Source organism: Saccostrea echinata, unplaced genomic scaffold (assembly GCF_033153115.1).
Source record: "Saccostrea echinata isolate AGI-Se365-2 ecotype Australia unplaced genomic scaffold, CSIRO_AGI_Sech_v1 ptg000056l, whole genome shotgun sequence".
Taxonomy (NCBI): Eukaryota; Metazoa; Mollusca; class Bivalvia; order Ostreida; family Ostreidae; genus Saccostrea; species Saccostrea echinata.
Window position 1 is genome coordinate 9,618,169 of NW_026889805.1, and position 17,168 is coordinate 9,635,336.

Here is a 17,168-nt window from a genome sequence, read left to right on the forward strand (position 1 = left end):
TTTTTTTTTTTTAATTCAGTTGTCATATAATGCATAGTGTAAAAAGCTTGTGAGGTAATTGCTAGACATCACATATCACATCTAATTTCATATCATGCTAATGAGCAGTAGTATCTAATGTTAGACTAAAGGAAATTCGATTTCTGTAAAATTGAATTATTCCCCCCCCCCTTTTTGGGGTACAAAAGTCAACTTTTTACAAGACCTTTTCTAAGACTTCAAAGAACCTTAAATCATATTAAGCATTTCTTTATTTTTAGACTGACAATAAGACATGGTTGTACGTTGTTTAATTGAGGACCCCCACCCTGAAACATTCCATCATATTATCATCATATTCAACTCACTCCAGTGACATAGATATCCCATGCGTATTCTCTATTGAGAAGTTGATGGCTCGTTTTAATACTCCCCCTCAAGGAGAGGGGGGGGTATTAAAACGAGCCATTAACTTCTCAATAAAGAATAATCCTATGCGATGAAAATACAAACATAACACACAGCAAATGATTTCCTTCGATTCAGTGTAATGAAATTGAATAAAGTTGTACTGAAACCTGGACATCTGGTCGGACTTATAGTAATCTCATTGAGCAATGCCTGAGAACTAGGGCACACGCGGAGACGGGTATGAGCGCGACTCTCATTGGCGGAACGACAATTTCATTCCGAATAACGAGTATTGATTGGACAGTGGAGATGCGGGCATTTATTCGCACACCTTGCTTGCGCGGTGACTCTCAGATGTTCGATTCGAAGTGTCTATTGGTCCCACACGCTATGCACAGTGTACACAGATTTTTTCAAACAGCTATTTGACACAAAGTAGTTATTCCATGGATTTTCATTGTGATGTGATGAAGGGTTTGCCATGGTTTCAGTAGCATCATGCTTGCTCCTGATGCATTTCTTGGGGTTCGGAGTCAAACGAGGTAAGCTTAAAAAAATCCCTCACCCCCCATCGAGGAAACACACTAACGATCGGATTTTAAACTGTGGAGTTGATTGTCAAGGCATTCCTTAAGAAAGAGTTAGAAATATTTTAGCAGTAAACTGTCAAGTCGTTGAACTTTTGACATTAAAAGAAAAAAAAGTCGGGCTTATGTGATTTTAACTTTGCTACTACAATGTTATCTCAATACCTGTGTTAATTTCGTTAACAGGTCATTACTTCATCTCATGTACTAATGAAAAGTGATAATAAATTTACAACTTAATTCCGCTGAAAAAGGTTTTAAGGTGAAAATCTACATCCACCTATCATTAATTAGTTAGAACTAACTTGAGAATTGCATTATAACATGAAAAATTAATAGAGTCCGTCTTTCACTTCAATGAAATTTTCATTGATTTTGAATTGACTGTTCAGTGTATACATATTAAAGGAAAAGTGCAGAGTTTCGGAGGTCAATACTTGTAGGCAAACAGTTTACTGAATTTGCTCCTACTGATATCAATTATCATTGAACAGGGCCGAGGCATTTGTTTTGTCAAAATGGGTTTTATGCAAAAATCTTTTTTCCTGGGATTTTCATCAAGATCATACAAAATGATGAGGGGAAAATTGATTAAATATAAGCACAAAAGTATTATAAAGACAATCAGTAAATTTTTTTGACTTTCAAACTTAAATTTTGAATAGAAGGCTAGTATTCCTCTAAGACACCTGAGAGTGGTCCACTAGATATAGTAGCATTGTCTAATGTACTGTGCAATGCACTTGATTTATGTTAGTATTGCCAGTTACAACACATACAAGGGCATAAATGCATTTGTTCAACCAGATGACAGAGTAAGATAGAGACACAGAGCTTATAGTAGTGGGATATTGAAAAATGTCATAAAGCATGATGAACAAGTATATTCACAGGGGGAAAACAAGAGAACCCTCTGAACAAATAAATGAATTACTGGTTGACATAATTTTGAGGTGTAGAAAATTGTGTCACAGTATTTAATTATTAAAAGTCAAAATATGATTATATGAAAGAGGAGAGTTTAATGAATCATATTGATGTCTGGACTAGCCCATTCATCATAATCTCAAAAGGTGTTGAAATGTAGTCCAGTTTGTAACAGGTGTACTAGATGATACCTGTGATTTAGAATTAATTATCACACATCTTCGCAAACTGTTAATAAAGTCAATTCTTACAAACTGTGACCTCCTGCTTGTTACTTTTGATATTTCTATTAGTAGTCTTCATTATTCTTACTTTTAAGTCAAGGCCCTTTCTAACTCTCACCATTTGAGTGTCTTTCTCTACATCCAGGAACTGTCCATAAATATGTTATGCTCCTCAAATATTGACACATCCAAACTTATCTAAGTTTGAAATGTTTGCAGATTTGTATATCTTATGCCTAAAAAGGATGCCAGACTGCAAGGCAGTTTTTGTGAGGGTTATATTTTTGGTGATATTATTATATTATTCAACCTTGGACACATTCTAATCTTCGAACGAAACCTCATACGTACCATAGAAATATTAAAATCAAAATCATACGTAAGGATCAGTCAGGTCAAATGCTGTGTTCATTTGGTTCTCTCTTTGCTTTGACAAACTGTCCTTTAGAAACTTGTACATGTATATGTATTTAAGAAGTTAAGGAAGAAAAAAAATCTATATTAGACAGAGATAAACAAGATAAAGCATTACTTTGCACATTTCCTTGCATTCAGTTTTTATTTAATTCTTTGAGAAAAAGAAATGAAAGAGATACAAGTTTCAACTGGAACAGTAAAGATGTGGGTGAGATATTGCTAACGTGGCACTAGAAGTTGCCTGTAAAAACTTTACAAAGAAGTTATACTTATTCCCACGTGGTGAATAAGTGTGAAATACCTATAAAAAATGAATGGTAAGCGGAAAAGATCAAAATTAGTGTTATGCAGGTAATTGATCAACAGTGGTTCTTGGACTCATTTGCAATCAATTATGAATCATCATTATCTTCATTGTTTCTGGGATATGATGGTACCTTGCTCAACAAAAGATTACATCACTAGATAACCTTGACACGTTGTCCTCATGCATCAAAACATGAATGAAAGAGTTTTTTTTTCTGGTAGGATGGAGAAGCTGCAAACTTTTAATTAATTAAGAAGCTCCTGGGTTCTGCTGTATGACCCACTGACCTGTAAAAGATAACTCAGGCAGTGTTCAATTTAATTTTCTTGTTTCTTTCATTCTCTAGGTGTTTTTGATTCAGTTTACATCCATTTGCATCACTCATAGACAATTTTGTGTCATAAAAAATAAGGAAAATTGTATGTAATTGCATGAAAACCAAGAAAGAGAAAAGCAATTGATGTCTTTTCATTATCACATGGAAGTTACAAAATTTCTTGCTGTTTCAGTGGTCATGCAATTAAGTTTATAGGAATAATTTGGTAATGAAAATAACAATGTTATACAGTTGTTAGTTGTGTATGGTTAATTTGATAACTCTGATATGTTTCTCTTTCTGGTGTTGTGGGCCATTAGAGGGCTCTTCAAGCACGGTTTTGCCATTGTTTTGTTCATTATCGGATGTAGCCATCTTTTGCCATTTCTCTGTCATCATTGAGAAATCTTCTTCTAGTTTCATGGTTGTCAGCAGCATTTTTATTTTGTCAGCAGCCATTTTTTTAGCATGTATTCTGTTTCAATGCTGTCAAGATAATTATTTTGCCTTACTCTAACTATGATTTATATTGCAGTCATTTTAAAATTATTGAATGAAGTCTCAGCAGAAATTTAGCATAACATTTAATATCTTAAATTCTCTCAATTAAGATGCTTAAAAAAGTTGAGAATTCATGGAGATATTGATACAATCAATATTAAGACACTAAGTTAGGAGTCTTGATTATTGTTGGTAGTAGAAGTGATTTAATTTCAAAATATAATTGATGTAGAAAACAATGGTCCCACAAAAACAAAACTTACCAAATAATAAAGCATTTAATGAAAAGTAGCCAGTGAAAATTAACCAACAGGTGCCAAATTTGACTGAAATTGCAAGTTGGCTCATCTTGAGGACCACAGCTATATGGATGTTTTATCTTGGATTCATTGCAAAATTAGATGAGCATTGTTGGTCATTTGTAAAAATTAGTTCCAAAGACAGGGTGGTGTTTTGTATCTTTGGAGTTTGGTACTGAATGGATCAGATATCTTATAACTTAATTTTCTTCCCATCATACCATTGCTCTGGGATAGGTTATTGAAATGTTTATTTGATCATTGATGACCAGGGTGTTGATTGATTGGATTTTGCAATCAAATAGTGTAGGATTAATGTGAAAAGCAATTTCAAAAGAAATCTTTCCTTACTGGGATTAATCCCAAATTTAATGTGGATTAGTCCATCCCAACCAATAAAAAACTCATTTGTCTTAATTGACAAACTGTCTCTTATGAAATATTCATTATGAATTAAAAAAAAGATTAAATTCCACAAAATTTCTGAACATTGGCATTTAGATTAAGTGATACTGGAAAAATTAAAATCATCTTTCACTTGCATGAAAACTAAAAATCTCTTCATATAGGGAGTGTCAGTCCAAAGAAAGATAATGTATGTCACAGATTTATTGAAAGGGTAGAAGAAAAACTCTATAATTATGGCAATATTGCTTTCTATATCAGAAGATCTGTTTTGCTTCGGTGCAAATATTGACAGTTGCGTTAAAGTGATACAGTTCATCAATATCCAGTAAAAGGGACCATTGTGCTCTATAATGATGACGCTGAGCGCTATCTGAAGAAGCTTAAAGACCCCAGATTCTGGCTGTGTATGATATGGGTAGGTGATTAGCATAGACTGCCACATTAGCAGTTGGTCGAAATCAAATTTACAACCAACTTAATCACAGGCTTGCTGCAATGAAGCATTTCTAAATTAATTACACAAATACATTTGCTGTAGCAGACCAGGTTTTATTTCTAAATCCTTGTTAATCCCTTGGTGTTTTATAGAACAATTTCAGTGATATGAAGATTGATTTTTGTCATGTTACAACTGGGTGACATTAAGTGTACAAAAGCTTGCACCTAATCATACCATGGAAAAGTCATCAAAATATGGAGCTTCCAGAACAGGATCCCTATAACCATAAAATGACCAGAACCCCGTTATGTCAGGAAAATGCTCATCTGTATACAATTCAAAGCCAAAACAAGATCATAATCGCTGTACCATGATCAGAATTTCTATGTACTTGTACAATGCTTATTTCCATGTAATTCAAAAGTTTCGAGTCAATTCATTTTCCATGTTCTTTAATTATTTAAGCAGGAAAAGGACACATTCTCTGGAATTTAGATTTCTAGGGAAAGATTACACTGCCTTTAAATTCATACAAATATTGAAAAGAAGTCAATTTCAAAAAACAGAGCAAAGGTCACTACTTTTAGTATGGTAAGCTCTGTAAAGCCACCTTAGAGATTTTGGTTCTCTATGAGGTACACATAATATCTTTTTTTGTTAAAAAAAAAATAACCTTTCAGTATGAACAAAATTGGAAATTTGTATGTGAACAACCAAGAAATGAAGTATTTATTGTAAGTATGCATGCATGCCCATGTTTATCCATGAATAGAATGGCGACAGGAACTAGCTCTAACCCTCTATTTTACAAACTGATCCCAGAGGAAATTAATTTTCACACAGATGCTCAACTGCCACATAGATCACCATCTCTGTTGCATTGTTTTCAGTCTAGGAGAAACTACTAGAGTGGTCCAGCTATCTTTGTTGTGGTATGTGTGATAAAAAGGTTGAAACATTACCAAAAAAAAAGACATAACCCGTATCAGCAGGTTACTGTAAAATCTCTTATTTTCCATGGGGTCAAATTTTCATGGTTTAAGAAAAAAATGTAGGTTTAAGGAGAATTGATTTTATAATTTTTCAAATATGTAGTATTGTCTTCATTTGAAATTTAAACATATAAGCATTTCAAATTCATGGTGGACAGGAATTCATGGGTCTTCATACCATTGTGAAACAATGATAATTACCCCCACACAAAAATAAGTGGTTTCACATTTTTTTTTTTATGCCTTATCATAAATAGTTGCCTGCATGTGCAGTGGTTAGAGTGTTTGCTCTAGAGTCGCGGAGTAAGGAGTTGATCCTTACATTGTGGAGACTGGTGCTTTGGATGAGACCGTATAAACAGAGGTCCCATGTCGCAGTAGGTGCTGGCACAAAAAAGATCCCTCACTGCTCATTGGTCCTGAGTGCCGAGTATATGTCAAAATTTGCAGCTCTCCACCGACAAGTGGTGGCATCTCCATATGAGTGAAAAATTCTCGAGAGGGATGTTAAACAACAAACAAACAAAATTGACAAGGGCATGTAGACAATCACTTTTGACCAGTTAACAATCACTCTCTGAAAGGTTAATTATATGTTGATAGGTACGCATGAGACTTTCACTTCTTGAACATGTACCTGATATGTATTGGTTAAGAAAACAATTTATGTATCAGTGATTTTTTTTTTAGCTCTTCTGAGCCAAAGGCTCAAAGAGCTAATGCTATGGCCAATTGTGCGGTGTGCGTAAACTTTTTAGAATATGGGCCATAACTCAAGAACCCCTTGGCCAATTATTGTCAAATTTTTCACAGGGTATCCTTGGCCCAAGGGCTCTCTTTTGTACTAAAACTAGGGTTGTGACCCTTTAACAAGGGGAGATAATTAGGAAAATAGAAACAAAAGTACTGGTTGCTAAAAAATCTTCTTCTCAAGAACCATAGGGCAGATTATCACCAAACTTACACAAAAGGATGAGGATATGTTGTAGATTAAAATTTGCACGGGAATTTACCCTGGGGCAAAGGGCTTGGTCTCAAGGTCACTTCAAAGTTGACCAAAAATTACATTTTATTAAAATGTTGATATTTTGCTTACTATAAGGATTAGGATCATCAAATCTTGTCAGTTGATGCATCTAAGGACCTCATATCATGTTGACTCAAAGTAGGTCACGGTGACCTACTTTTTAAATTTTGCGGCCATTCTTTTTTAAAATGATTTAGAGGCATATTTTGAACAATTTAAGGCCTATGATCATCAAACTTTGTCAGTTGATGCATCTTGGGTCCTCAAAGTACGTCAACTAAAAAGTAGGTCACCTTGACCTACTTTTTGAATTTTATGGCTTATCTTTTTCAAAACAATTAAGGTCATTAATTCGAATACCGAGAGGTTTAGAATCAAATCTTGTAAGATGATGCATCTTGGGGCCATAAAACATATTTATTAAAAAGTAGGTCACAGTGACCTACTTTTTGAACTTTGCAGGCATTCGATTTCAAAGCGTTTTAGAGGCATAATTTGGACATTTTAAAGCCTATGATCATAAAACTTTGTAAGTTGATGCATCTTGGGTCCTCAAAAAAAGTTAACTAAAAGTAGGTCACCGTGACCTACTTTTGAAAATTTATGACTTTAATTAAATATTTCAGGTACTAATTGGCTTAGAATCATCAAAGTTTGTCAGTTGATGCATCTTGGGTCTTTGGAGTAGGTTGACTGAAAAGTAGGTCACCGTGACCTACTTTTGAAAACTTATGGCTTTAATTAAATATTTCGGGTACTAATTGGCTTAGAATCATCAAACTTTGTCAGTTGATGCATCTTGGGTCTTTGGAGTAGGTTGACTGAAAAGTAGGTCACCATGACTACTTTTGAAAATTTATGGCTTTAATTAAATATTTCAGGTACTAATTGGCTTAGAATCATCAAAGTTTGTCAGTTGATGCATCGTGGGTCTTCGGAGTAGGTCGACTGAAAAGTAGGTCACCGTGAGCTACTTTTGAAAATTTATGGCTTTAATTAAATATTTCGGGTACTAATTGGCTTAGAATCATCAAAGTTTGTCAGTTGATGCATCTTGGGTCCTTGGAGTAGGTTGAATGAAAAGTAGGTCACCATAACCTACTTTTGAAAATTTATGGCATTAATGAAATATTTTTGGTACTAATTGGCTTAGAATCATCAAATTTTGTCAGTTGATGCATCTTGGGTATTTGGATTACAACAACTGAAAAGTAGGTCACTTTGACCTACTTAATAAATTTTATGGTTATAATTTTAAAAAATATTTTAGGTACTAATTGGCTTAGAATCATCAAACTTAGTGATGGGTCCTCAGAGAATGACAAGTGAGTAGGTCACCTGACCAACTCTCAGGTACTAATTGGCTAAGAATCATCTTGGGTTCTCAGAATGTGAATTGGAATTTCAAGGGTTTATCTAAATATACAGGATACTTAGAGGCTTCAGATAGAAGTGATAGGTTGTACAGTTTATCAGAAGAGCGATTCAAGGCCCTTGGGCCTCTTGTTATTTAGTATATAAATTATTTTACTGTCGGAAAACAGTAGTAACATTGGTTTTATTTAGTGCTATTTTATATATATATATATATATATATATATATATATATATATATATATATATATATATATATATATATATATATATATATATATATGACTCTGGAGTTTTAGAATGTTTTTTATGAACAGTATTTTTTATACAAATCAGATTCTAGAAATTGATTACATTTATAAATTACACAATCAGTAATGTCATCTTGCTTTGGATGATTAGCAGCAATTTTCAATCTTTCCAATGGTATGAAAGACCATATAGCTAAAATTAAAGCAATCCAGATATCTGGATGCTTCACCTATCCAGATTTTGACGGAGAACTGAAGCAGCCGGATAAGCAAGGCTCCACAGTGTATTTGAAATTGTAACTTGATAATCTTAAACTAAATATAAATCTTAAACTTAACTATGTAAAATTTGTACCACATCATATTCTCCTTGACTGAAGGTTTTTCCTCTTTTCCTCAATAGAGCAGAAATACACAGAAATGACCCTTACATATTAATTAACTGACAAAGTAGGGCTATAATTACTGCCTTGTCAGTACATCATCAGTGTGTCAGACATCTGAGATAGTACACATGCTGGGGGATGCATTATTAATTGTAGTTTTATAGATTTGTTTACTTTGTGTTGCATGTTGGGAGGCTGTTGATATAAATGTAAAGAAATAAAGTGTATGGGTTATGGACCAAAGTGAAGGAGATGATATAAGAACTTTTTTGTACTTTATTGATGGGACAATGAAGTCAGGGTTTGTTGATGTAATATAGATTGCTAGAACCAGATCAAAAGCATGATTTTATGATCAATTTACAGATGTGAACCTTTTCTGTATATTTGTAACTTTTTCAAACAGAAGGAAACCAAAGAGACTCAGTGGATGGGGCATGTGACATGAAAAGGTTCCCAAAATAAAACAAGATTTCAATTAACAATTTTGTTTCTTCACTCTTATCATAGTCTTGTAGCATATATAATAGCCCTCCCTCCCCTCCCCTCCCCCCCCCCCCCCCAAAAAAAAAGATTATAAATATTGACAGCAGGCTTGTAGATTACCTGTACACAGAGCAATAAAATATCAGTTTTACCTTGAATTTATTACATGTATACTTTATTATCTTCAAAAATTGAAAAAAAATTAATTTAATCAATCAATCTATGTCCATCGTTGGAAACCAAAGGTCAGTCTCATGAAATTGACTGGGGGTTTATGATGATGTCTTATGTCTGGCCTTTATATAAATTTTATTATCTAAAATACATATGTTTAAATGCTTTGTTTGTTACATTTTAACATTTTTATCTTGTCAAAAGTAAATCATTATTTTTTTAAATAAACCACATTTAAGCATAATTTGCAGCATTGATGGAAATATTGTTTAGAACAGAAAGAAGGGGGAAGGAGAGTATTCTCATGTGTCTGATCTATTGCATACAGTAGGTTTTGTTCTGATGAAATATTGACATGTGTGCAATATGAAGATAAAATAACTCATTTTCTTCCTTGTGGTAGATGCAGGTCTATATTAAATAAATTAATATTTCATGTGTTCTTTTTCTAGCTGCTGGCAAATCATGTTTACAATGGTATTGTAAGTACAAACTTAATAGCTATAGTTAGTCATTAATCATTCATAATATAGTGTGAATGGACCTAGGCTGAACCAGCAGATGAATAATGCAGAGAAGTCAGGAAGTAGTGAGCCACTTGGTATCTGTACCTGCAAAATCATCATCTGAAATGTGCCTGCAGTCCATCTTGTCTGATAAATGACCAGGTCACAGCAAGGATTTTCTAGCCCTATTGCTTTTGTCTCCATGACATAATGATTATGTAAAATTTCTGCAACTTCTAACATTTGAACCAGAACCAGGAAGTAAAATTCTTGGCCCTATAGTGAGAAATGTCTCCTGAGCCAAAGACACAAGTGAACTTTATTTGCTCAGTGATTGAAGGGTGTCCAGTGTCTGTCACATTCATCTGTAATCTTTTTATATTTTCTTCTTCTCCAGAACCACTGGACCAATTTCAACCAAGCATCCTTTGATGTAGGCATACATGTTAACCTACTGTGATGAAAAAAGAGAGATTGAGACCTCAAAAAGAGGTAGCTTTGTGCGTGGTACTGGCACTTTATACTTCGATTTTAAGAAGATATGCAAAATGGCCTCAAATGACCACTGCAACAGTTAAAAATATCAACTGCAATGAAGTCGTCAAAAACACCATTTACATAAATTATGCAAATAAATATTTTTCATGCTCACCACAATAGCTTTGAGTAGCTGCTTTAGCCTTTTGAAAAGTGATAATTATTGATATAGCCTGGAAATAATACTTGTCAATGTTCATTTTAATAGTTGTCAACTATAGCAAATGATATCTCATTATATAGTCCAGATCTAAAACTATTTTGTATTCCTTAAAAAAAAAAAGGCCACGGTGACATAAAGAAGATACAAGATACATTTACGGATTATATTATGAATAATGATTCCCTTTCTAACTTTTATCCAGGTTCTAGAATACTGTTTCTCCCTTTTTTGGCAGGGACGATGATGAAATTTATTGTAACTAATGTAATCTTTGAGATGTATGCACCTGTTACGGTCAAACATCTGCTTGAAGTCCGTGTAAATATCAAAACGAAAAAAAGCATTTATATGTTCCAAGTTCAAATCACGCAATGTCTTACAAACCACATCTTCCCATGTCAAGGGTTTTTGATCCACTCTGCTGCACATAAACCCTTGACTGAATCTAGTGAGATTATACATTTTGAACTCTACTGACCTCTGTATTGACCAATCAGAAAGCAAATTAAACAGAGAATGCGATACAATATTGGAAGATGGTAATAAATTCAACATAATAACATAAATTTAACATAACTAAGACCTGAGAAAAGCCTTTAACTGGGTTATTTAATGGTAAAGATGTTTTTGTTGGGACTAAAACTTGTGTGTTTTCTGTTTACGATTTACTTTCAGGTTAAATACAACGTCTTTGATTGGCTCATGCAAACTTGTATGAGACCAGTCAGAGAACGCATTTCTTACCATGTCAAACTTGGCCTATTCGGTCAAAGGTTTTTGTGGAGCGAAGTGGATCAGAAACTGTTGACTTGGGAAGATGTAGAAACCAATGAGATTTTATGAACAAGTGGTTTCAAAAATGGCTACCCTGAAGCAAGCTGTTTACTATTATGAAAATTCCATTTTTGTCCCCAGATTCTGTTTTCTTATTTTTTTGATATGAAAATTAAGGAGATTGACATTTACATTAAGTTGTACAGAAATAAAATGTTTTAACACAGCCAGCAGACAGGCATCAATTGTCACAAATCCCTGAAGCCAAATCTTGCTCTTTTTCCTGTAAAATTCAATGCATTAAATCTTCTTTATTGTTCTTTGTTGAATATTTTTTTCCTGTAAACTGTTTTGAGGACCTTGAAGATATTGTTGTGTTTCCTCTCTAATGGGTTTCGGAGATTGCTGACGGTCTGTAGATACATGGCTTACGTTGACCAATTAATATCATTTAAGTTCTTGTCTGGCTTGCGATATACAAGTCCAGCTCAGATGGTCGGGCAATCACAAGAAATGGTCCAGAGATTAAGTGGTATGTCAATGACGACTGAAGGTTTCTTTTGGCAGGAATTGATCTCCATTGCAGCCTGAGATGATCCTTGTGATCAGCTATTCATGAAATATCAGGCAGTGGCGCGGAATCAATGTGTCATACAATGAGATGGTCATCTGATATCTTACAGTTTATATGTGATGGAACTCAACAAAATCATACAAACTTGTCAGAAATTAGGATTGGTTATCTAAAGTGAATTTCAGAGTGAGGTACAATTTTTGTCATAGGAGTGAACAGACAGATAGTGTTGGAATATTCATGGGACTTTTCCTACACAGATCAATATAAAATATCTGATTGAATATTTAGAAAGCAATATACCTAAATTATGGTTTTGCATTGCTCTACAAAGTAAACTAAGAAGGGACTGAAAAAGTTTTCTAGAATTTTGTATGACTGCCTATAGTTGAACAGAATCTGTGTTACATTTGAATATTTGGGTATAGTTTTGTTACCTTTCTTAAGGTTAACCAAAGTACCATTATATGTACACTTTATTTGATGTTCGTAGATCTTGGGAATGTTTTGGATATTCTCCTAGGTGAATTCATTAAGGCAATTTATAGTTTTGTCTTGTCAAATTAAAAATTCTTGAATTTGTTTTTTTTTTTTTTTTTTTTTTTTTAGTTTACTATGCATCCATTATATATGAAGCAAAACACTGGAGAATAATCTGCAGATAAATGACAATTTCATCAACAATTTGAATAGAAGGGAATTTCATTTTGAATTAATTGATCTGAATTATTTAGGATCAATGCTAGTCATAGAGATAATACATCAATATTCTTGAAATAAAATATGCACTATTCTGGTTTCAGTATTAGTTTATATGGATGTGAAATGGTCTGTGACACATTTATTTTTATTTGGATAATGTGTTTTGATACAAAATGACTGCTAACAAACTGTTTAACTGCATGGATATTGAGATAGTCCACTGTTATTTTGAAAAATAGGTTTTTAGTAGCAGGTAAAAATAAATTACATAACAAAGTGCTTTAAATTGATATTGGTCTTAATGTGTGGCATTTTAATGTGTGACATTTTCACTTTTTAGCTCACCTGAGTAAGCTATTCTGATCACCTGCTGTCTGGCATCCGTCAGTCTGTCTGTCTGTCTACTGTCTGTCTGTCAGTTCTGGCATCCTACCCTCTGTCTACTGTCCGTCTGTCTACTGTGTATTGTCTGTCTGTCCGCCAGTAAACTTTTCACATTTTCAACTTCTCAAAAACCAATGGGCCAATTTTAACCAAGTTGGCACATTTAAGTATCCTTCTGTGAAGAGGATTCTAAATTGTTCAAATGAATTACAGGGCCAAGCACTATTCCAAGGGGAGATAATCAAGATAAAGCAAAAATAGGGTTGGGTCATTAAAAAATCTTGTCAGAAAGAGGTTAAACTTGTGTGAAAACTTCATGAGTTAGTGTAGATTCTAAAATGTTCAGATCATGGCCTCTGGGGGAAGGGTGGGGCTGCAATAGGGAATAGAATTTTTATATTGAAATATATAGTAAAAATTCTTTAAAATTCTTCTCAAGAACCCTGGACCAGAGGAGATGAAACTTACATGAAGGGTTGAAGACCAGAGGTAATGTATATTCTTAATTGTTCAAATCATGGCCCCTGGGGATTGGGTCGGACCACAATAGGGGATCAAAGTTTTACATTAAAATATGTAGGAAAAACTCTTTAAATATCTTCTCAAGAATCACTGGGCTAGAAGATTTGAAACTTAAATGAAAGCTTCCTGAGGTAGTGTAGATTTTAAATTGTTCAAATCATGGCCCTAGGGGACACAATAGGGGATCAAAGTTTTGCATGGGACATTATAGGAAATACATTTTTGAAAATCTTTTCTAGAACCACAATTGCACCATTCATATGCAAACATTTCCAAATTGTGTGGATTAAGTCTTTTTTTTTTTTTTAAATAATGCACCGCATAATGCATTCATACAGGAAAAAGAATTTTCTTCACCATTATTGCATTTGGGCCATGATAGTCTAATTTGATATTGAAGCATCCCCATGTGTGAATTCAGAGAACTTTAGAGTAAGAGTGGGGCTATAATTTTGGGTCACAATTTTTCATTGGAATATAGGAATCTTTTTTGAAATCATCTTATTAAAAGTATATCACTTGTGAAATAAGTTATATCAAGGATTTTTTGAGAAAAATATTTTAGATAAGTACTTGTATAGCATGATCAAAATCGCAAAGAAAATGGGGGGTCAGTGTGCATCTTACTGAGCTACAGTTCAATTAAGTTGATCTTTTTGCACTTAAATTGTAACTCTTTGGTTAATCACTTTAATCTTTATCATATTTTATCAGGTGTAATTATGGCAATAAATATAATCTTATTTTATCTAAAATATAGTTTTAATAATATTTATCATTGAACAAATCTAGCTTCAGGTCTGTAGCTCACTGGTCTGTAAATGTTGGGATGGACGACCAGAGAGCTTAAAGGTGCCACCCATTGAAAAAAGCTTATATTTATTGTGCACAAGAAAAAAAGAGCTGTTTCTTAATTCATTTCTAAGAATTATAACTTACATCATATCGCTTTCCAAATGACACCATATTATGTCTCAAACTAGGATTAGTTTGAATATTTGAGTGCAGCGTAAAATATACCCTGATGTAAACGAAGGACCTGTGTTATAGTCAGTATGTACCTATGTAGAGGATTTTCTGCCATTTCCAGACTTCCCTAAAGATAAAGGACCAGACTGATTTTTTAGGAGAACACATGACTTCAATTAAGGGAAAAATGTACAAACAGCTTGAATAATTGGATCTTTTTATCAGTTGGTGCTGATGCAGGTTTGATTGATGACTTAATGTGTTTATCAGTAGAAAAGCAATTAAAGTCATAAAGATGGCAGTATACACCCTTTTTTGAATTTTATGGACAACAGGAAAGTAGGGACCATAAAATGATTTTTATTTTTATTTTTTTACACAAATAAATTGTGGGAGGATCTTGCTACAGAGAGAGAGAGAGAAAGAGAACAGGACTAAACAAGGATGGATTTTTTTAAATAGTATTTGAAGATTAAGAAATGTAGTAACCAAATAAAGTTTGTAACAAAATTGAAAAATGCTAATTATTCAGACAAAACTTTTTCTTAAATCAGCAGGGAGTTTGCAGCAATTTTTAATTTGTTTGCTTAAATGGTACCAGTATTTTCATAGGAGATAAAATAATATGAATATTATAATAGTATTTACAGAATCAGCTATTTATAACATTAGGATACGATTAGCAGATAAAGGTTCAAGTATCTTAGTTAATTTATGGTGTGTGACACCTTATGAAGAATAAGTCAAGACAAATCATCTCTGATATTTTTTATTGATTGATGAGAATGCCATCATTATCATCGGGTGAATGATAAAATTCTACCTGAATTGGACACAGATTTATTATAGAAACTCTCATTGCTGTACCCTGCAGCCCTCTCCAGGGATCTGAAAGTGTGAACTCTCATAATATTCTCATTTTTTTTTGTAGTCTGAACGGTGGTAGATTCACATTAACTTCTTTGTGCACGATTAATTTTCATAGATTTTGTGTATTCCCAATGTAGCTGCGTTATTTAGGTGTTGGATATGTCGTACTTCTTGTTTACATATCAGGTGTGTTAATGAGAGAACAGAGCATCACTGATTGTTATGAAGCAGGGGGCGAGGCAAAAAACAAATATCATTATCTGATTGGTGATATGTTCTGCATTGTGTATCACGGTTATTGTGGATATAAGTTAAACCACCTATTCTTATTGTATACATGTCTGTTATCTAATAAACTGGTATTATTTTCTGACAGAGATAGAGTATATCACAAGTTTCTTTTTATAAATGTATAATTGCAGTATTATAGGGTTATTGAACTTGTATTGGTGAATATTGGCATGGGTTGGCTGCACAAATGCACAAAGTTGATGGTTTGATACCATGTATGTACATATACTTTCTTACAGAATATAGTTATACTTGGGTTCTTCTTACAGAAGCTCAAAGAAACTGTAGACACACAGGATTATAATGAATGGGTCTTGGAAATACATTTGCTTTGAATTTTCATTGATGAATATATTCTAATGGAAATATATTATTGCAAACAAGTTAAAATTGAAATTTAATGTTATTTAAAGTGTAAAAGGGAATGGGGAAAATGCAGTGAGACAGCTGTTGTTGATTATACTGGTCCTCGAAATACTGGTATCTCTTTAAATGCAGTATTTATGTAACAGTGTTGATAGAGAGTATAGTAGTCTTAAATAAAATAGCCTTCGGTTCTGTCCGATAGTTAGTCAGTAGTATGCATAAATGTTTAAAATTCTAATCGTTAAGGATTTTTAAAAAAAGATTTTTTTTCAGTTTGCTGTGTCTGTTTATTAGATAACACAACCAGGTTTCCTCCAGAACCATTGATTTTCTCATGTACAAGAGCACGCTCTTTTGTCTTGTTTTTTTTCCCTACTTCCAAATTGTTTTTGTTTGAATTGTGTGTTTCAAAAGAATTTTTCATTTAATTCCAGGTATTGATCTGTTAAAAAGAAGGAAAAGCAATTTCTCAGAGACAATTGACAAAACTGCAAGCTTATTAAGAATTTTGTTCCTTAAAAATCTGTAAACAGAAGTTTGTGAGGTTTTACACATAGCCTGAGTGAAGCTCATCTATCATCATAACAATAGGCAGTGTGCTTTATTTTTTTTAGACCAGTCATTTAACAGAAAGATTTGCTGGAGTTTGGGGTATTCTTAACCAAGCTAACAAACTATCTGTTTCACTGCCCTAATAAGTAACACTTTCCTAGATTTATAGAGAGAGTAGCTGCAGGAAATGTCAGTTAATTTTCCCTGGATCTACAGTTTAATGGATCCTGCTTTGGCTTATTGATCAACAGTATATAGTCAGACATTGGATAATTTCTTTGTTAAGAAAATCTAACAGATGTCTCAATTAAAAATCTTCTGTAAAAGTCACAAAATCCTTTAAATAATTTATCATAGAAGTGGGACTGCTATTCTATAGATAGACTTGTGATTAAATATTTAATGCATTTTTTTTTTATATACCGGTAGGTCACCTCATTCAGAGAGATGGCT

General features: G+C 33.3%; 1 protein-coding gene across 4 annotated transcripts in view; it reads left to right on the forward strand.

Annotated features, from left to right (window-relative positions):
- The first annotated feature begins 820 nt into the window (after positions 1–820).
- The window catches only part of LOC133173705 (uncharacterized), a 71,000-nt gene continuing 54,652 nt past the window's right edge, over positions 821–17,168 (forward strand). For all 4 annotated transcript variants that reach the window (XM_061308718.1, XM_061308720.1, XM_061308721.1 and 1 more), the window contains exon 1: positions 821–932. In XM_061308718.1, the coding sequence (XP_061164702.1) occupies positions 872–932 (61 nt within the window). In that variant the 5' untranslated portion in view covers positions 821–871. The remainder of the gene's footprint in view (positions 933–17,168) is intronic.